A 22,190-nucleotide genomic window follows, 5' to 3' on the forward strand; every position below is an offset into this window, starting at 1 on the left:
ACCACCTGACTGATTCCCCCCATTAATAAATGTGAATAGCAACTTGTTACATTGTGAGAATCAAAATATTTATTTATTTTGTCACAATGTGAAATAGACTTATTGTACTACGCAAGTGTGACTCATTCGTCAACAAAAGACATTGGACCTCTCCAACCCAGTAAGTAGAATGTGGGGTAAGACACTCTAATCTGAGTTCAGGCTATAGTCATGATTAAAAGATCAACATGGTAATATGTTATGAATAATTAAATTTAGTTACTTGCTTGGCAAAGGCACGGCTTAAAATGGGAAGTATTGGTATTGTTTGTTTGTTGTTTAACGCTGCACTCTACAATATTCCAGCTATATGATGGCTGTTTGTAAATAATTGAGTCTGGACCAGACAATCCAGAGGTTGATATCATGAGCATCGATCAATGCAATTGGGATACGATAACATGCATCAACCAAGTCAGCAAGCCTGACCACCCGATCCCCTTAGTCACCTCTTACGACAAGCAAAGTCGCCTGTTGGTATTGTAGGTAGCTGAGGCAGTGTCAGACCCTGACAGGCTGACACTATTTTCAAAAGCGGGTTTGACCTTGCCTCCTAAAATTTTGGAAGGGGATGGCAGGTGTCTAAAGCATAAAATGATATCAGTAAAGTCTTGAATTCACTCAATGACTTTGCAAGTAGACCCGTGAAGATCCGGGGTAGAATAGGTCTTCAGCAACCCGGGTTTGCCGTAAAAGGCGAATATGCTTGTCATAAGAGGCAACTAACAGGATCGGGTGGTCAGGCTCGCTGACTTGGTTGATACATGTCATCGTATCCCAATTGCATGGTTGGTTAGTTGGTTTATGTTGTTAAAAGCATCGATCATCGCAATTGGAATCGATGACATGATCAACCAAGTCAGCAAGCCTGACCACCCGATCCCGTTAGTCACCTCCTACGACAAGCAGAGTTGCCTTTTATGGCAAGCATGGGTTTGCTGAAAAACTGTTCTACCCAGGATCTTCACGGGTCCCCAATTGCATAGATCGATGCTCATGATGTCAATCACTGGATTGTCTGGTCCAGACTCGATTATTTACAGACCGCCGTCATATAGCTGGAATATTGCTGAGTGCGGCGTTAAACAACAAACAAACAAACTGTGCCAGTACTGATGCAATTAGGAATTTCATAAGTGTATTTTCAACACAAACTGTGCCAGATATGCTGGTTACTTGTTTGAGAGCGAACTTTGCTTAAGGTGAGGTGGTCGTGCACGGGGGTTTACTGATTAAAGCCTGAGAGCTAAGACACCTTAGCCCTGAAGTTGTTTGAATCCTCTGTGTTGGTAAACATGTTGTAGATGTGGTTCATACGTATTGTCAGTAGAAGAATGTGTGATACCCTTAACCAAACCAATGAATGAGTGAGTATGGTTTTATGCTTTTAGCAATATTCCAGCAATATCACTGCGGGGGACACCAGAAATGGGCTTCACACATTGTACCAATGTGGGGAATCAAACCCAGGTCTTCAGCGTGACAAGGGAACGCTTTAACCATTGCCCCCACTACCAAAGATGTTGCCGTGGTTATATCATCACAGCGTTTTCAGGGTATTTGCTGTATCATAGACAAGGACTGATATTCTTGTCTTTGATATCACTGTTCATTCGTGCATCACCCGAGGCAATTCCCGGGAACATTTGTTGTTGTAACTGGGGGTGGGGGGGATCTCATCTAAATCAGTTACTCTGATTAAATGCCTCTATTCATCAAGATCTGATCACTATAGGTCATGTAAGGTGAACTTTCTAATCTATCCATGTTTAGGCTTCTAAACTCTCGGTACAAGCAAGCAGATCATATGGAGCAGCAACTCTGATATAAACAGGTAGCTCTGAATGGAGATTAATAAAGAATGTACTATATACATTGTAAATACGTGTATACACCCTGTCGTTTCTTTGCACCATGGCATCTACACCAAATAGTGTTATCAAAGCTACATTTGTGTTATGAAACAATTTTTTCACTTATTGACATTTCCAAATCAAGGTGATAAAGGAGAGATTCCAAGTTATTTTGGAAAACTGACATCTGATTGGGTCAAGAACCTACACATTGTTTATTTGGATTGGGCGGTTACAGTTTATTCAGTGTTAACCTGCCATGACCCCTTTAGGAAGGGCTTGAAGGAGACATTAACGGAATCCGAGCAAAAGATCGTATTTGAATGAGATCGACTACAGTAGGCTCATCACGCATATACTTGACAAATGAGTTTCCGATTCATGCTGTCAGGATGTGATACAGCTTGTCACTTTATCACTTTGTGTATTTGGTCAAGAAGGTATTATTTCATTTGATGATTTTCTATGTTTGTGGCCATTACTATCTCCAGTGTTTCAGTGTATGGATTCAAGTTTTCAGCCACATGTACTAGTGTGTGATATTTAACCATGTGTTACACTGTTGCTTGCTATATACACCTGTACAAAGGTTAAGCACCATTCCTTCTGTATCGTCATGTATCTTTTGGTTATATCTATGTGATCTGATTTGATAAAGATACCACCAGACTCTGGTAAAATGTTGGTATACAAGAACACTGTATGTTTCTACAAAAGCTGTATTCCAATGTGAGTATGTCACTTTGTAATCAAAAACAAATGTGCTTCATGAGAAACTTGATGCAATGGCTATTTTATTTGAAATCATCTAGTTCTTGCCAAACAGCACTTTAATACTTGGATATCGTTTCATTTGGTAAATATACACCTGAAAATGATCAAGGCAGTGATACCCACTGCCTCAATTATAGCAGCATTTCATTGATATATAACGGAACACACATACGTTGTTTGAATAGCATGATTGCAAAATGGTCCATCTTTAATTCTTGTACTTGGTATTATTAACATGTATAATGTTTACCATTGTTTCTTTATCATGTGTCCATTTTCCTTTAGAGTATATATAATTTGTGAGCTTGGCAGACAGAAGTTGACTAAATATGTTGCAAAATTACAAAGTGGGATGTGGAAATTTCTCTTATCCAAATCACATATTTCTTGATGTTAAAGTTTCTGTTGAGTATCTCCTTGTTTAACATTTAACACTCATATCTTCTATAGTCAACATGTTATGTACAGCTGAAACTATGACATTCATACTAGAGGCTGTTATCTGCCAACTCACCTTGTATTTATTATACTACAGAACACAACATTCTTTCATCCAACTTTTCTTCTCATTAAGTATAATGTGTGATTATTGCTTAGGACTGCAAATTCAGTTGTATAAACTAGGATTTGTCTGAGACCTAACCACATCTGGCTGACAGGTTCTACAGACACCATTATGTCAAATTCTTATTTTATTGATTTTTACACAAGGCATCTAGTCACTTCTACACAATCAACACTGAACTGTTCAATGTTGAATAATTGAAGAAATATTCAGAATGTACTTTGTCATGTCTGTAGTTTGAAGGGTTGCCACAGCACTGTTTATATGTCTTATTTGTCATTGCAATGTTGAGGTGTCCTGATGCTTAGGTGAAATAGGTAGGATGTCCTGAACTTGTGATACAATATCGTGAAGCTGTCCTGCCAATGCATCATCATTCATGAACAAGGTTATTTATAGCAATTATGAGTTGTGTTTTCCTTCATGAGAAGCTGCCACTAGTCTCCCTTTGCTTACCATGATCTATTTCCTGATCATTAGTTCACCTCGTGGGTTTCACGGTTTTACGCCGCTTTTAACAATATTCCAGCAATATCACGGCGGGGGACACCAGAAATGGGCTTCGCCCATTGTACCCCATCTTCCCGAGGCAAGTGAGTTAACTGACTTTAAAAGTCCAGTTTCCACCCTTGCCGAACTAGGTTGGTATTATGGAGTTATATTTTGGCTGGACTAGCAAGTCTATGCATAGTCCAATCAAAATCACGCACCAAAATCAAAATCCGGTTCGTAAAAGGTCATGCAGATTTCGGTCGACTGCAGGATTTGCAAAGCATGTGTACCGCTAACTCGTTGTCAAAAGATATTTTCTAAATCTTTTCATGCTTTTAATCAAGGTGCTCACGTGATTTGATGCTCTTCGCGATGTAAGACTCGTTTTATCACAATATAGATCTTGATTATGTCAGATCGTCTTGACTGATTATTCAGTAGGAGAGGCATAGAAAGGACATAACTCGTAAAAGCCACTGGTGGCGCTACGATCGAGCCCAAGAATTCCAGCCTAGTTTGGCAAGGGTGGAAACTGGACTTTTAAGTCGGTTAACTCTCTTGCCTCGGGAACATGATTGTACCCATGTCGGGAATCGAACCCGGGTCTTCGGCGTGATGAGCGAACACTTTAACCACTAGGCTACCCCACTGTCCGAAATTTGCTGTAGGGGTATAGATTAGAGATGTCCTTTTCAGTTACGTGGACAGGTTTACAATGCTCTACAAATCTCTAACATTGCTATATGAAGATTATTTTAGATGGCAGCTTCAATTCCTGACGTTGAGTCATTAATATATGGCAGTTTGCATATAATCGAATCTGGACCAGACAAACCCACATCAATATGAATCACTGACTGTGCACACATGGATAGGGGCACTGGGACTCGGACCACAGCTCAGAGTTGGGTCTTCACAAGGTGATGTGATTGAAACAGACCAGTTGGTATTATAAATAGGTTTATTATTGATGAAACATGTACATGAACAAAATAAATGTAAATCTGCTGTAATTATTCAAATGTTGAAAAGATGTGGTGTCCAGGGTAAGTGTACATCAAGCACTTTAGAAAGTGTGAACTAAGTTACGCAGGGTAAGTGAAGGGTGTTAGGAAACACTGGCTTGTATTAAACAGAATGGAAGGCCTAGATTCATCATAAATTTTCTATGTCGACCCTGAGAAATCTATTGCAATTAGTCATCACAGCAAGATTGTACCTGCTGGCCTTATGACGGCAGGTTCGGTCCAAACAGTAGGTGATGTCCACCTCAAGTCTGTTTTGAATAAATTTGAACCATCACAAGACCATAGTTTTGAATGGCTGAATTTCAAACCATGCGTGTGAGGTTGTTCTCTATACCAGTTCATTTACATAACCTGCTAACTTCTGAAGAATTGTCCCTTAAATTTCCGACATCCTTATTGTCCTGAAACTACACTACCGTGCGTTGGCATCATCTCACAAGAAATGTAGTCATGGTGCTGAACAACTTACAGTGTTACCAATCTTAAGTATTTATATCTGTGCATTAAGTAAGAAATTTGTGCTGTCATAGATCTAAAATCACATTCCAAACATAATCAAGAAATAACAAATGTATAACTCGCAACTGAGCAGCTTAACATAAAATTGCACCAAAGAATTAAAAGCTGAATAGATTCATTTCTCAATGAACAACTGAAGTATTTAAGGAAACTTAACAGAAGGTTTGTGATGTTTAGATAATCAGCAAACTGAGATGGACAAGCAAAGTGACAATTATTCAAGCACTCTCAAACACTCAATAAAACTCTTCACACACGCATCATCCGTACAAAGCCTGGTGCATCAGGCTTCAGTTTAGCTGCATAGAACCTCCTTTCACGTCACAAAAGCAATGGTCATAAAATTAATGATAATATTTACACGTGTCAAATTCATGTATTCTCGAAACTGTTTTTCTCTGCTCATAATTTCTAGTTTTTCCTTTAGTGAGCAAAGTTAGTTGAATGATGTGGATTTTCCCATTTGGAGGTTTGGCAGCAGCTGCATATCCCCAGCTTTCATATCCCACACAGATTGTCTCCCTTGACCGACACATCACAATTCATCCTTGTCCAAATCGTCGAGTTCTACATCGCTCAGATCTATATCATCTTCAACTGGGAGCTGTAATAAAACCAATTAACATCCGTTAAACAGATAATAAATAAATATTTTGAATAGTTTTAGTTAGGGATCATAAACAAAACAAGATCTGCCCCAAATCTGAAGAAATAAAATGCTGTCATGCACAGAAAAGATCTCTCAAGATTCTATTTTTGCTTAGGAGAGTGTGAATCTTACCACTCCATCTTTTCCGTCCCAAGCTTCTGTATCCACAATAGTTGGCAGCTTAGCATTCTTGATGGGGGCGGTGGATCCACGGCCAAATGAGAGCTCCCTGAAGACAAAATGAGTGAGAGGTTTCAACGGAGGGATGGAAGTTGCATAATGGATAACCCAGAACCCATAACAACTTAACATCACACAAACAAGCACACAGTTCACAATGTCTGTTTCCCCAAAACTTCAAACTTCGAGAAGTTGCTTTTCAAAGCACTTAGATAAAAATGCAATTATTTCATCACCACTTGTAACTGTACTTTGGAAGCAATTATATGACTTCCCATTTACCACGGTAAGCAGTAGCCTTTGCTTAGAAGGTGAAATTCACCAAATATTAAGCATTGATAAATCAAACCTTACTACAGGTGAGACTCAACATTCTTTTATTTATATTTGGCACTGGTCCTTTCACGGACATGGCTCTCACAAGGTAGCCCTCTCGAGGACATGGCTCTCTCACAAGGTAGCCATCTCGAGGACATGGCTGTCTAAAGGATGTGTAAGGTAATCTCACCTGAGGAACTCATTAATTCCCTGTTCACTGAATGGTCCCTTGAGCCAGGAGTATTTCATCTTGCGGCTGTTTGCAGCTGCCAACGCCTGTCAAGACAAAACAAATTGTATTGTGAATTTCAATACACTCTCAGTTCCCTTACAGATAAGTAGAGCATGGTAAATGTATGATACATCTCATTGCTACATCCAATCACTGTCACATCTGTTTGCATATGAAATGAAGATAGTTCACACTAAAACTGTTTTGTTTGTTTGTTTGTTGTTTAACACCGCACTCAGCAATATTTTCCAGTTATATGACGGCAGTCTGTAAATAATCGAGTCAGGACCAGACAATCCAGTGATTGACATCATGAGCATCAATCATTGCAATTGGGATACCATGACATGCATCAACCAAATCAGCAAGTCTGACCATCCGATCCCGTAAGTCGCCTCTTACGACAAGCATAGTCACCTTTTACGGCAAGCATGGGTTGCTGAAGACCTATTCTACCCGTATCTATAAGGGTCAAAACTCAAACTGTAAATTTTAGAACTAGTATATTGACAATGGGACCATGTAGATCCATATGAAATTAAAAGCATTTGACTAAGATAAGCACAGTTTCAGAACACAAGCATCAATGCCTGCACTCCTGCACACCATGAATCCCTCACTCAGTCACATTCTTCAAAGCACATCCCACCCATGCAAGTGCCATTCACATTCAGCAGACATTGTTTCTACCCAATGACCATAAAGTCAGCTTCCCTTACCAGGAATTTAGTATCATTCTGTTTCCATATCCCCACACAACAACGGCAACATTCTACTTACAGGGTATCCAAAGCCACCGATTCCGAAAGCTTCCTCCATAGCGGACTGAGCACCAGCCTCGGCCCACACCCACCTGGGAGAACAATTAGTTGTCAACTCATAACCCTTTTCAAGTTACAGGAATCCTTTCTTATGTATTAATAATAATAATAATAATAATAATAATAATAATAATAATAATACATGTCTATGGCGCTGTACTCAATGCATAAGCGTGCTCTAAGTGCTAAGACCTTTATTCCAGTCAAAGGATGTGCGCTCAACAATCAGTCTGAGCTCCCTGGGGAGTATACAACCCAAACTGCCGGATAGGCGCTAGAAGGTTAAGAACCACATTTTTAACTCATCCTATCTGGTACCCATTCACTGCTGGGTGAACAGAGGTACATTTCAAACAAAGTCAATTGCACAAGGAGACACCACATGTTATGTGTGTTTCAGTAGTACTTATACCATGTTTTTCATCTGTTTTTAAGAATTATAGCATGACAATTACAAACTGATGATAAAAAAATCATTTAAAACATAAGTCACCTTACATGATGGTTGATTGATAAATCCTTAGCCTCATATCACAGGAATTGCATTACAGTGATATATGTTGCACATGTCACATGTCTTAAGAGTGAATATGATTTTATGCCGCTTTTAGCAATATTCCAGCACGGCGGGGGACACCAGAAATGAGCTTCACACATTGAACCCATGTCGGGAATCAAACCCAGCGTGACGAGCGAACGCTTTAACCACTAGGCTACCTGATGTCTTAGAAGTACATCCACAAAGGCTTTGAACTCAATTGAGCAAATTGTTTCACAGTGACAAGTCTGTGACTTTTGTAAAAAAGACAAAATTGAGGAACAAGCAGTGATAAAGTACTTGCAGAAAAAGGGCTCAACACGGCAAGCGATATTGGTACAAAACTAGAGAAGATTTCACTGTTATGCGAATCCTTCTATGATGATTAGAACTTATCAATCAACCCTCGTACATGTCTTTTACTCCTTTTAATCAACTTTCATGACTAATTGAATGCCCTCATATTTATCTTTGTAAATAAATACACTATTTTTTGTCTTCAATTCACTGTGTATCAAGCATGTGTCTGTCTGTGGCTGGTTTTATTAACTGTTTCTTTCTGTCTTTTTTAACGCTGCACTCGACAATATTCCAGCTATATGAGGGCAGTCTGTAAATAACCAAGTCTGGACCCAACAAACCAGTGATTGACATCATGAGCGTCGATCCACTCAATTGGGATACAATGACCTGCATCAACCAAGTCAGTGAGTCTGGCCACCCGATCCCATTAGTCGCCTTTCACGACTGAAGACCAATTCTAGCCCAGACTAATGCCAGTTTTATAGTGCTAGCCTTCTTAGAAAAACATGCTGCAGTTTAACATGGACACCCCACTCAGACACAGTATACTGACTGAGCTGGCCAGTCCTTTTGCCAAGCACGAGGCATAATAACAACAAGTGCCATCTATTAACATCTTTAGGTATGATGAGGCCAGAGATCGAACCTACCGACCTTAGGCTCTCTGGGCAGATGCTTTATCAACCTCACCATGGGGGCGGTCGGTCATATATGTACCCTGGACTGACGCTCTATCCACCACACCTTGGGGGGCGGTCAGTCATATATGTACTCTGGACTGACGCTCTAGCCACCACTCCTTGGGGGGCGGTCGGTCATATATGTACTCTGGACTGACGCTCTAGCCACCACACCTTGGGGGGCGGTCGGTCATATATGTACTCTGGACTGACGCTCTAGCCACCACACCTTGGGGGGCGGTCGGTCATATATGTACTCTGGACTGACGCTCTAGCCATCACACCTTGGGGGGCGGTCGGTCATATATGTACTCTGGACTGACGCTCTATCCACCACACCTTGGGGGGCGGTCGGTCATATAGGTACACTGGACAGATGCTTTATCCACTACACCATGGGAGCAGTCGGTTTATTGACCACCCCATGGGGGCAGTCGGTCTATCGACCATGTCATGGGGGCAGTCAGTCTATCGACCACTCCATGGGGGCAGTCGGTCATGTAGGTACTCACCCCCAAACATTCTTCTTGTACTTGTCTCCGAGTCTTGTGAGAATTGAGATGTAATCGTTACGGCACTTGGACTGACAGTCGAGGATGTGAGGAAGAATAGCGATGACACACAGCTGATGATTCTCACAATTGTCTTTCAATACCTGGGCATTCGTCACCTGAACAGGAGATTCGTAGTATCAATGCATAGCCCTCAAAATTAATGCAACTCATGATATTACAGGGCTAATAATGTTAGTCCTACGTGTGAGTGAAACATGACCCTTAATACCTGATACTGCTGTGATTCAGCTTCATACCACCCAACATTTCCATCGAAGATGACTTTCTTCTCTCGTAATGAGTGACAGTATGCTGGATTACCTCCCCCTACCTGAACCACTTGTGCTTTTGTTTGATTGTTTTTTGTACATTGATACACTGTTGTTTGTTTGTTGTTTAACGCACACTCCGCAAAATTCCTGTTACATGATGGTGGTCGATAAATAATCAAGCCTGGGCCAGACAACCCAGTGATTGACATCATGAGCATTGGTCATTGACAATTGGGACCATGCATGCATCAACCAAGTCAGCAAGCCTGACCACCTGATCCCGTTTGTCGCCTCTTACAACGTGAATAGTCGCCTCTTAAGACAAGCACGGGTTGCTGAAGACTACTTCTAACCCGGATCTTCACTGGTGCTGAACTACTTGTGTGCGAGTGAAGCTTGAGTTGGGAGCCTGATTGTCTATAAACTTTGGAATCAGGCTCCAGGTGAAATGGAGTTGGCTCTAAACATATTTGCTGTAGCTACAAGACTATAATCAGGGCCCCATTCCACAAAGCCATCTTAGCGCTAAGGTGATCATAACTCTTGTACTTTAACACTGGTTGGTTTGGTTGGTTTGTTGCACTCAGCAATATTCCAGCTATTTATCGAGTCTGGACCGCACAATTGGGATACGATGACATGCATTAACCAAGTCAGCGAGCCTGACCACCCGATCCTGTTAGTCACCTTTTACGACAAGCATAGTCGCCTTTTACGTCAAGCATGGGTTGCTGAAGACCTATTCTACCCCGGATCTTCACGGGTAACTTTAACACCGGTTTCCGATAGTCGTATCCCCCGTGGAAGGGGGCCCAGGAGCCAGGTGGTCCTATAGGAGTGGGTGTGAGTGAGGCCTTCCTTCAGTTCTACACTGTTATCATCCCACCCATATTCCTGGAGAAACTTCAGTATTGTTTGTGGGTTTTGTTTTGTATAACATCACATTCAGCAATATTTCAGCTATGCAGCCATTAAACAATAAAGCCTGGACACGAAAATCCAGTGATTGATATCCTGCAACAATCGGCAACAATCCACACCATCGGAGTACAATGACAGTGACTCAACCAAGTCACCAAGTCTGACCAACAATCCATTAGCCCAAAACTTATGGCCTTGTGGACCATTTGTAACCCAGAATCCGATGACCGCCAGCATTATGTGAAAAGTTCAGTGCTGAAGCACCTCCACCTACCTGAACCACTTCTGGAGGAGGGACGTTGGCAGCAGCCTTTTCCGTAGCCCAGGCGATGATGTCTGATGCTGTTCGACCTCCATCATAATCTTCTGCACCATCCTTCTTACCACTTGGGAAATACTTGATTGTCGGGAAGCCTTGAATCTGGGAAAGTTACTCTCCATTACAAGTTGCTTCTTCACATACACACCACATAATACTGAAAGTTTCTTTGATTAATTGACAAGGGGCGGAAGCTACTTTCAGCAATACAGTAAACTAGGTTTCTAACGAATACGCTTATTAGGAACTGACGGCTATAACAAATTGGTTTTTGTGCCCATCCATTTCCTATGTGTATGTTGTATATATGGTAAAACAAACTACTGGTCCCTCTGAGTTCGTTATAACCCATTTACTGTATTCCAGTAATATCAAGGTAAGGGTACACCAGAAATGGACTTCACACATCATATCCATGTGGTGAATTGAACCCCATTATTTGAGAAAAGCCAAAGCTTAACCATTAGATTAACCAACCCCCCAAAAAATATCAATGAAGTCACTTATCCAACTTGTAAAGGTTACTGTTGTTAGTAATTCCACTGACCAGAATCCACACAGACAGAAGTATGAGAAATACGAATAAATATAGAATTTACATGGAAATTAGCATGTCTCAGATATTTTCTGATCCTGCATAAGATCTAAACCACATGTTAACAACATAAAAACAAGAAGACAAAGTTATTTTAGCACAGGCCTTTTCAGTAATACCAACTCAACCCATAACATGGCACTCTAAACAAGCAAAGGTACGAATGACCAATCACTTACTCCATATCTGCTAGCCATGACAGTGTGAACTGTGGCATCCAGAGCGCCCAACTTGACCTTGCCCTTGAGAGAGGTGGCAGCTTGAGCCCAGTGAGGGGCAAGGCTCTTGCAATGTCCACACCAGGGGGCGAAGAATTCTACCAGCCACATGTCTTCACTTTTCAGCACCAACTGCTCGAAGTTACTGTCTGTCAGCTCCACAACATCATCGGGGTTCCCGGGCTAGACGGAGACGACAGGCAATTACAACAATGTATCATAGACAGTGCTGAACATTACTGTCTACTATCCGTGCTGTCCAGTGCTGTCTACTGTCAGTGCTGAACATCACTGTCTACTATCACTGCTGTCTACTATCAGTGCGGAACATCACTGTCTATCAGTGCTGTCCAATGCTGCCTACTATCAGTGCTGTCCAATGCTGCCTACTATCAGTGCTGTCCAATGCTGCCTACTATCAGTGCTGAACATTACTGTCTACTATCCGTGCTGTCTACAGTCAGTGCTGAACATCACTGTCTACTATCACTGCTGTCTACTATCAGTGCGGAACATCACTGTCTATCAGTGCTGTCCACTGCTGCCTACTATCAGTGCTGTCCAATGCTGTCTACTATCAGTGCTGCCTACTATCTGTGCTGTCCAATGCTGCCTACTATCAGTGCTGTCTAATGCTGCCTACTATCAGTGCTGTCCAATGCTGTCTACTATCAGTGCTGTCCAATGCTGCCTACTATCAGTGCTGTCCAATGCTGCCTACTATCAGTGCTGTCCAATGCTGCCTACTATCAGTGCTGTCTACTATCAGTGCTGTTCAATGCTGCCTACTATCAGTGCTGTCCAATGCTGTCTACTATCAGTGCTGTCTACTATCAGTGCTGTCCAATGCTGCCTACTATCAGAGCTGTCTACTATCAGTGCTGCCTACTATCAGTGCTGTCCAATGCTGCCTACTATCAGTGCTGTCCAATGCTGCCTACTATCAGTGCTGTCCACTATCAGTGCTGTCCAATGCTGCCTTCTATCAGTGCTGTCCAATGCTGCCTACTATCAGTGCTGTCTACTATCTGTGCTGTCCAATGCTGCCTACTATCAGTGCTGTACATCACTGTCTACTATCAGTACTATCTACTATCAGTGCTGTTCATCACTGTCTACTATCAGTACTATCTACTATCAGTGCTGTCTCCTATCAGTGCTGTACATCACTGTCTACTATCAGTACTATCTACTATCAGTTGCTGTACATCACTGTCTACTATCAGTACTATCTACTATCAGTACTGCCTACTATCAGTGCTGTCTCCTATCAGTGCTACACATAACTTGTCAAGTGGTCAAGCATTGGTCAGTCCCATGTAGGATTCCATGATACGTACATCAGTATGTCATTCACAGTCACTGATATCTTGTCTAGAAAGGTTATCTAAAGTACGAAGCAAACCACAAATTTGTCTGAAATAAAATAAATACAAAGTGGCATCTCACCTTGCCACCGCTGCCTCCACTACTGCCGCCACCAGACTTGCCACTGAGACGGGCATTCACGATACTCTTCAGCTGACTCAAGGCCTCGTTAACCATACTCTGAGCATCACGACCTCCTGACAAACACAAAGTAAATAAATAGATAAAAAGCCTGCCACAATAGATACAAGAAACAAAATGCTCACAGTATCAGCAAAGCATCCATGCAATTATTTCTTCCTTCAATCATAAAATCAAAATCTTAGCATCTCGACATCAAACATTTCACTAATCCACACCAAGTTTTTGCTTGGGAGTCAGTAGCTTCATTTTCACTTACCATTATAATCAGAGGGACTGTTCTTGTTGGCCCCAAAGACTTTGATTGTTGGGAAGCCCCGGATGCCATATTGACCTCCGAGTCCTTTGTGTTCATCAGCATCAACAGCAGCCACCTTCACAACGCCCTGCAACCACGACATCAATCTGAATAGTCCTTTACATTTTACCATAATTGTTTCAGACTTAAAAGCAATATTAAAAGAACTTTTCACTACTTTTGCCTAGGCTTAAAAAAATTAAAGAACTGATTCTCAGGCAATGACTTTTAAAAATATAGTGCGGGGGCTGTTGGTTTTTTGTGATTTTTTTGCTTGTTCAAACTACAGTAAAGTACGGTTATAATGAGTGAGTGAGTGAGTGAGTTGGGTTTAACGCCGCTTTTAACATTATTCCAGTCATATCGCGGCGTGTCAGCTTAATGTGGGAGGAAAGCCCGGAGTGATGCAGGTTTTAGACGTTTACCACTTCGGTGAAACCCACGAGCACGGGTATGGTGCTGACAAACCTAGAAACATAATTGGGGCGAACCGGGATTCGAACCCACAATCATAGGTTTCTGGCATGCCCAAGGGACGCAACTCTGCACAGCAAATCGCGGCGCCTTAGACGACTGGGCCACCCGTGCCCCCCGGTTATAATGAACTCAAAGGGACTACTTATTTTAGTTCGTTATAACCGTAGTTCGTTATAAGCATATACACAGTATAACTACAGCAAATAGTCGGGACCAAAAAGTAAGTTCGTTATATCTGTCAGTTCGTTATAAGCGTGTTTGTTATAACCGTAGTTTACTGTAGTATGTAACCAAATAAATAGTTATGTACCATCAACCTGGGAAAGGGCCTCCCTACATAACAAGCATACAAACTCCTATAGCCACCACGACACAAGACACACCGTAAAGCAATGCGCATGTAAAGGGAAGTAACTGTGCTATATTGGATAGCATTGTTTTTTAAGTATTAGGATTATTCTTTTTTTTTGTAAAATGGAAAAGAAAACAAAATGTGTGGCAGACTTCATGATACGGGCAGTGCCTGAGAACCAAGAGTATTATTTTTTTAAGCCTTAATTGTGCATCATTCACGGAGGCAGAACTATTCATGCATATCACTCACCTTGAGAGCCTTAGCAACCTTCTTCCATTCTGGAGCCAAGTTGCGGCAATGTCCACACCTGCAAAAGTGACAAGAATTTTAATGATGGAATACCATACTGTCCATACAAAAACCAGGAAACAGCATCAATGAATTTACTCACTGACACATGTCATATCGTTTCTAAGTTCAAATACTTATCAAAATGGCGTGGGACAGTTCCACGAACAAGGTGAACATGACAGTCTGTAACTTCAACCACTGGTCCGAAAATGCTGTTAGGTCTTGTAAGATCAGATAATAATAGTCCATAAGACTAAAATGTACTAACATGTACGCTAAGAGCCATGTTTGTGCAAGTAGACTTAAGAGATCATGGCACAGACTGACATGCTGAATGATTTATTAAAATATTTCTGACAAAGCACACACCAAGGAGCATAGAATTCCACAAGGACAACTCCATCGTAGTTTTTGACCTCCCTGTCGAAGTTGTTGGCGGTTAGCTCCACAACATCATCTGACGAGGAGTACAGGCATGACACCGTCGCCACTAGCGACACAGCATACAACGACCAACCTACAAGACAAACAACAAAGTTCACATATGCTTTACCTACTTGATGTTTCTAGTCTGATGATAAAGCCATTAATGAATGAGATGATAAATAAGAAGGCAAAGATAAAATCTACATTCAGGACAGCCTAAGGCATAGTTGTGTGGCCAGCAATAGTTGTCACAGAATACAGGTATAGCATCACAACTGACCGGAGTGAGTGAGTGAGTGAGTGAGTGAGTGAGTGAGACCACCCGATCCCAATTATTTCTTGAAAATGAAACTTGTCTACTTTGACAAGTGATTGCACTTATGGCGAAGGCCAACCAACTCCAAGTACCAAATGTACTTTTCCACGATATAGTAGAAAGTAGAAAGTTAGTACGATATATTTGTGCAATGCTGCTTCACATGCAGCAGTTTATTGATCAGAACAGCTGATAAGGTTTGTGAGCCAGGCATGTGAAAAGATAATCTCAATTAAGGAGTCTTTTGTATATCAATTTCATCCTAAAACCCAAGTGAGGGAAGTCCAGAAAAGACAGATGTTATTGAATGAAAACAACATAGTAAATAAGGGACCTCACATTTGCCCTGTGTTGGTAGGAAACCGGTTTAGTCATGAGTCCAGATATGAAAGGGTTCCGCTGTACATGTATTTCAAAAGTCCTGACTTCTTTACACTATATACTACTAAAAAGATGTTAAAGAACATCCGATTCTTTCATATTGTCTATGGCAAGATAAACTACAGTAAACTACTATTATAACGAACTCAAACGGACCACTAATTTTAGTTCGTAATAACCGTAGTTCATAATAAGCATATATACAACAAATGGCCAGGACTAAAAAAAAGTTTGTTGTATTGGTCAGTTTGTTATAAGAGTGTTCATTATCAACGTAGTTTACTGTATAGTTATATGAGTGACTTAGTTGAGCTTAATGCCACAGTAAAAAGTATTCGTGTTATATCATAGCATGTCAGCTTAATGTGGGGGGAAAGCCTGAAGTGACGCAGGTCTGTAACGTTTATCAATTTGGTGAAACCCACAAGCTTGGCTTAAGTGCTGACAAATCTAAAAACATAATCGGGGCGAACCGGGTCACAGGTTTCTAGAGAACCCAAGGGATGCAACTCTGCACAGCAAATTCCAACACCTTAGATGAGTGGGCTTCCCAGTTGAGGAACAAACTCTCTATTACCTAAAAAGGCCATATATTGATTTTTCTTATATGTGTAACAGACTTGGCCAATTCTATTAATGTCAGACACAAGCAGTTAACTACTGAAGTAATTACAAGTAACTACCAAACAAGACCTGAGTACAATACCAGGCTTTCGGGGCAACAGTCCGTAAAATGTACAGCTGTTGATTGATTGATTAAATCTGAATAGGACACCTCCCATACGTGATTGTTGTGGCTGCAAAAGCACTTTTTAAAATCTTTTAAATCGGTTGGCTTGGTTCCTTTGTTTTTATCCCTCAATTTTGAATGTATTATAGTGTGGGGAAATTAAAATGAGACAAGTTGGTTTGCTTGTAACGAACTAAGGATATAACGAACACATTCTCTTAACCAATGTTTTACTGTGTTTTAAAAAGAAAATATATATAAAAAACTTATCGTTTGACATGAAACTATTTCTACTTTCATAACCGGGAAGAGGAAATGTCTCATGCAAATATGCATCAATCAGTTGAAAAGGTCTTGAAAGGTCTTGATAAATTCCAACATCTGCACGGACGTAAAGTTCTGATTTGTATTAATGTCATCATTAATACATAAATGATGTAGAAAAAAATCTATATAACATTTCACGTAGTTGTTACAGCCTGTCCAGAATAGGAAAACAGAACACTGAATGTGTTGAAATTAAGAAAAATGTTGGATTTGGGGGGGGGGGGGGGGGGGGGGGGGGGGGGCAAAGAAACGTACAAGTGGGCTCCCAAACATGAATACACGTAAATCGTCTGAATTGACCAAAATCGCTTTGTCAAACATGACGCAAATGTTGTCACTTACCAGCAACTTACTGATTAATTATATCAATACCAATATCAGTAAATGCGTCCCTGTTCGAAATCACGAATTCAGCTGTTTAGCTCACGAAAACTGGTGACAAGGAACAATAATAACACCTCTTGGTGCCACTCGTGGCACTGCATCGCCCTCGCGTCTACAGAAAACATACAGTGGGGAAAAAATCTTGAATTATCGTTAGATGTATTAGGTCATGAAGCACTTACCTAACATGTTGTGCACGTCTATCACCAACCGGGTTTGCGAGATTGAATGAACAAGCCGATACCTTAGTGTGTATTTTGCGTGGAGACAACACACGTTGACTAGGCCCTCCAATACGGATCGTGGAGTTTTCTGATTGGACAACAGCTGCAGTACGTGTCAAATATAAGCCGGTACTTTCCTCCAAGGGAAGTAACTCTCCTCATCACACGATTCGATCAATGAATGTCACATTGTATCCAAACATATGTTATAAACCCTAATTCAAACAAGTAATATTGAACTGTTATAACCAAAAATAATCACTAATACCGACGAGAAAATGGAGAAATATCTATTTCCATTTAACTTCCAAGCATTTGTCTCACCCGGTTATGAATTATTAAATTGTGATAGTTTGCTCAAATTTTACAATTATAAATTCAAAAAGGACAGGACACTTAAGATATGTAACATATATCTTTTATTTGACCTTTTGATAGGAAGATATTTATAATTGCGGTGACAGGGCGCAATACCGGAAGACAATCGATTGCAGAGTACATTCTTCCTAAAAATATATCTTCAACGATCTTCAATTTCTTTCATACTGTTTGAAGCAGCTGCATGATGATTTCTTGACAAAATATATCCACGAGACCCCTGTTTGTTGAAAGAGCCGAATAAATGAACATTCGGTGGCCACAGTGAATAATGAGTAATCGAGGTATTTGGATTTCATTGTGAACAAGCCGAATCTGCATCTTCTAAAACGACGACGTTGAATGTTACGTTGACCACATATCGTACACTGGTTTGTCTGGTCGAAACTACTATTTTAAATAGTCGTCACACATGTAGCTGTGAAATGTATGACAGCAGTATCTAACATACCAGCGGCGATCAAGCTCGTGTGACAAACAGTCCTTGTGACACAATATGGCGATGTCGCCACAGTGGATACAGTATTGTTATTTACATGAACTTTACACATGGATATAATACACGAACATATATATCATCATCATCGTATTTCTCGAAGAGTGTAATGTATCCCTCCTATTGCATCCGCCAGGGAGCCAAGTTCATCAGATAACGTTACGCCGACGGCAGGTGCATCCATGTGTAGGACAGATTGCTCTAATGTCTACGCACAGATTAACTAGTGAGTGAGTATGGTTTTACGCCGCTTTTAGCAATATTCAAGCAATATCACGGCGGGGGACGCCAGAAATGGATTTCACACATTGTACTCATGTTCTGAATCGAACCCGGGTCTTCGGCGTGACGAGCGAACGCTTTAACCACTAGGCTACCCGACCACCCCCGGGCATGAAATAGAAACATATTTCACGATCTAAAATGTACAACACCTCCACTCCACTCGATTGTGCTTTTGAACATAATATTAAACGTATTAAATAAAAAAACTGTCAGGAAATAGTAACACTTACATATAATCTATACTCATTAACCATATCAAATTCAGACTTAACTGCCGCGGTATAAACGTATAATGATATAACAATATAACGATGGCAAAGGGGATGGGAAGCAAATGACGTTCTGATTGGAATGATACAATTGTATGTCTTTATTTTGCTATCAAACGTGTCTCACGCTAGTATTGTTCTTACAGAGATTGGGTATTTTATTGTTAATAAAGAACGGCATAAAATGATATTTTTTTCATCAGAACTCCAGACTCATGTGCCAACAGCCTGTATTATTGATTTAAACACGTGAGCTGTACTGGGAATAACATTTCATTACAGCCTATTGGTTATTTGGTTGCCATCAATACAAGCTGCGGCAGCGTGCCTTAAACTGTTCTTTGGGCGACCTATCTATCATTCTATGGATTTGTTAATAGCCGATATATAAGTGCTGGGGTTGTATGACTTTTAGTAATTACCCCTAGGGTTACTCCATAACGGAGTTTATAAGTATCGCATGTGAACTACTGCAAATACCACTTTAGCGCACCAGTGTACTGTTAACGTCAGCCGGATGGCATTGTTGACGTCATTCGAATCTTTTCGTGATGTAAAGTCGAATAATTTTTTAATTTGAAGTTTACACGATATACGGCTTTTCCATTGTACGAGAGGTTGGTCACATGACCATGAAATTGACGTTCATAAGTGTATGAACGACACAATTTGACGTTCATACGTTTTTCACGAGACCGTGTTCTTTAAATGACGTAAACACTGACGGACTACTTCCACATTCCTGGGCAAACCCCTGGGAATTCTCTAGCACGAAAACACACATAAGCGTTCTTTCTGATCATTTAGAACCTTTATTCTTGGTCTCAGCGTTTCAGTATACATTGAGAAATGTCAGAGAGCGTGACTGCATGATTGTTCACGAATATCCTCGCTGCGGCCTATCCTAATGAACAAATGATGAAATGCACATCTAAACTATCGTAGTGTCGACTCGATCCGTGCCAAGGCTGACATTGACCGTCTCCAGCAATCTATGAATTTACCTTAGTGTCTGTTTGACGCATCTTTATTCACCTTTCAATGATCGGCCAGTTGATCAATGATGACGTACACATGTAACCGCCACACGTTCATTAACAACTTCGGAAATCTCTCCATTCACGTTTATCGTGTCGGCCATTTTGACGTCTTGTACTTGATGTAAATGTATTTCGACGCGCTGTCATTGTGACTGACTTACTGAGGTAGTTCTTTACAGACCTTTCTCATCTAATGAGGATATGATTTGAACACATGTGCTGCTTAAGATGTTTCTGAAGAGCAAGTTGTGCATCCATACGCCCATGTCACGTCGCAAGCTCCGACGTTCATACAGTTTGGCCCTCACTCTATGAAGGTTCATACTCCAATGAACTCACACAAAGTGAAGGTCAATTCTTAAAGGGGAAGTGTACACGCAAAAATCACTTTCTTTCTTTTTCTAAACAAAACGCAATTTTAGAATTAGTTAGTATCTGTGTTTGAAAACATTCACTCATTTTTTTTCACAGTGAAAGTAGGAAGCTCACAATAGTGTGAAAGTGATATGCCGTTATGAGGCCTTCGTTTTATGAGCGAAATAGGCCTGAGTTATCCCCCTTAGATTATGACGTAATTGGTGCCAATTCAACTGGGTCCCTGTCTATTCTCAACGCAAAAGATATCAAGGACCAGTTTGCGGTAAAACAACATGGTCTACGACACACTCCGGCGCAGTGGTGACTCAGCATAACACAATTCTGGCTGGCATCTGAGATGCTAGAATCACAAAACTGTACCTACACCACGTGAAGCGGCTCTAACAAAGCATGATGACGTCATAATGTTTATCAATTGGCACCAATGACGTCATATTGCAAGGGACATAAGCCATGGTGTTTTTGTTATGGAAATAGAACACTTGGTAAATGTGAAAAATATAAATCGTTTTAGTGCAAAAAATATGTTAATTAAATATGATGTTTTTATATTTTTGTCTATGACACTTCTATGTTAACACTTTTAATGTGGAAAAAGTACAAGAAAAAAAGGTTCATTTCCGTGTGAACTTGCCCTTTAAATGACGTCACACTAGAAACGGCTTCATAACTGAAGATTGTTGATGTCATTGGATAATGTGTTTTTTAACTAACAACATCCCAAGTCAATTAGCTTTATCTTTTTAAAAAATATCTAAATAAGTGTGATTAATTCTTATGATATCTCAATTTGAGCGAGAGCCCGACATGGTGGTACTTCCGTGTCAGAGTTCAACAACGTAATCGATACATGCAGGTGACACCTGGATCTCGGCGATAGAGCTTGAGTGACGAAGTTGATACCTATCTAATACGTGGGTCACAGCGCAGGGGTCTGGGGGCCACAGGTGATGACACTGGGTCAAGGGAAATAATTAAACTCTATCAACTGATTAATAAGTCTGATAGCAGGCTGATCAAATTGAGTATGTTGATCATATTTGAAACCAAGGCAGATATATTCGTTCGCCCTCAACTCCTATTGGGGGTGCCAAAGAAAACTATATTTCAACACTGAAATATTGGCATCCTCTTTGCATCCAACGTACGGCACTGTTCGGAATACCACTTAACGGGGCTCGACATACGGCGTACCTAAAGTCGAAACCAAGGCATATTTGTCGGGTTTATCATCACTTATTCAATCTGAAAATCAACATTTACTCACTCACTCTGAAGCTCAAATTGTTATTCTCTCTGATGTACAGCTTCTTGATATCACAATAATGTTTGTTTGTTTGTTGTTTAACGTCTCACTCAGCAATATGTCAGCTATATGATGGCGGTCTGTAAATAATTGAATCTGGGTCAGACAATCCAGTGATTGACATCATGAGCATCGATCCACACAATTGGGATACGATGACATGCATCAACCAAGTCAGCGAGTCTGACGACACGATCCCGTTCGTCCCCTCTTACGACGAGCATAGACGCCTTTTACTGCAAGCCTGGGTTGCTGAAGACCTATTCTAACCCTGAGCTTCACGGGTCTCATATTCATGCAATCACATGATATGTTGTGATGTTATTGCTTTCTGCCCCTTAGCAGTCTGTCAATTATACTTATCATTCTCACACATGAATGGCCTTATCAATAAATGGCGGTCCACATCACCAAGTCATGGATTTGTTCGGGTTTTTCAAACTATGTATA

The 22,190-nt window shown here is 40.8% G+C and overlaps 1 protein-coding gene across 1 annotated transcript; it reads right to left on the reverse strand.

Moving 5' to 3' along the window:
* Nucleotides 1–4,670: 4,670 nt before the first annotated feature.
* LOC139472318 (protein disulfide-isomerase A6-like) lies at nucleotides 4,671–17,679 on the reverse strand. The gene is made up of 12 exons (XM_071254766.1): nucleotides 17,547–17,679; nucleotides 15,170–15,317; nucleotides 14,759–14,816; nucleotides 13,639–13,765; nucleotides 13,320–13,435; nucleotides 11,832–12,053; nucleotides 11,013–11,159; nucleotides 9,504–9,661; nucleotides 7,430–7,502; nucleotides 6,608–6,693; nucleotides 6,052–6,148; nucleotides 4,671–5,874 (listed from the first exon to the last, which is right to left on the reverse strand). The coding sequence occupies exons 1-12, from the start codon at nucleotides 17,551–17,553 to the stop codon at nucleotides 5,806–5,808; spliced, it is 1,308 nt and encodes a 435-aa protein (XP_071110867.1). The 5' UTR covers nucleotides 17,554–17,679; the 3' UTR covers nucleotides 4,671–5,805.
* Nucleotides 17,680–22,190: the final 4,511 nt, after the last annotated feature.

This window comes from Haliotis cracherodii, unplaced genomic scaffold (genome assembly GCF_022045235.1).
Source record: "Haliotis cracherodii isolate W230 unplaced genomic scaffold, xgHalCrac1.p SCAF_1, whole genome shotgun sequence".
Taxonomy (NCBI): domain Eukaryota; kingdom Metazoa; phylum Mollusca; class Gastropoda; order Lepetellida; family Haliotidae; genus Haliotis; species Haliotis cracherodii.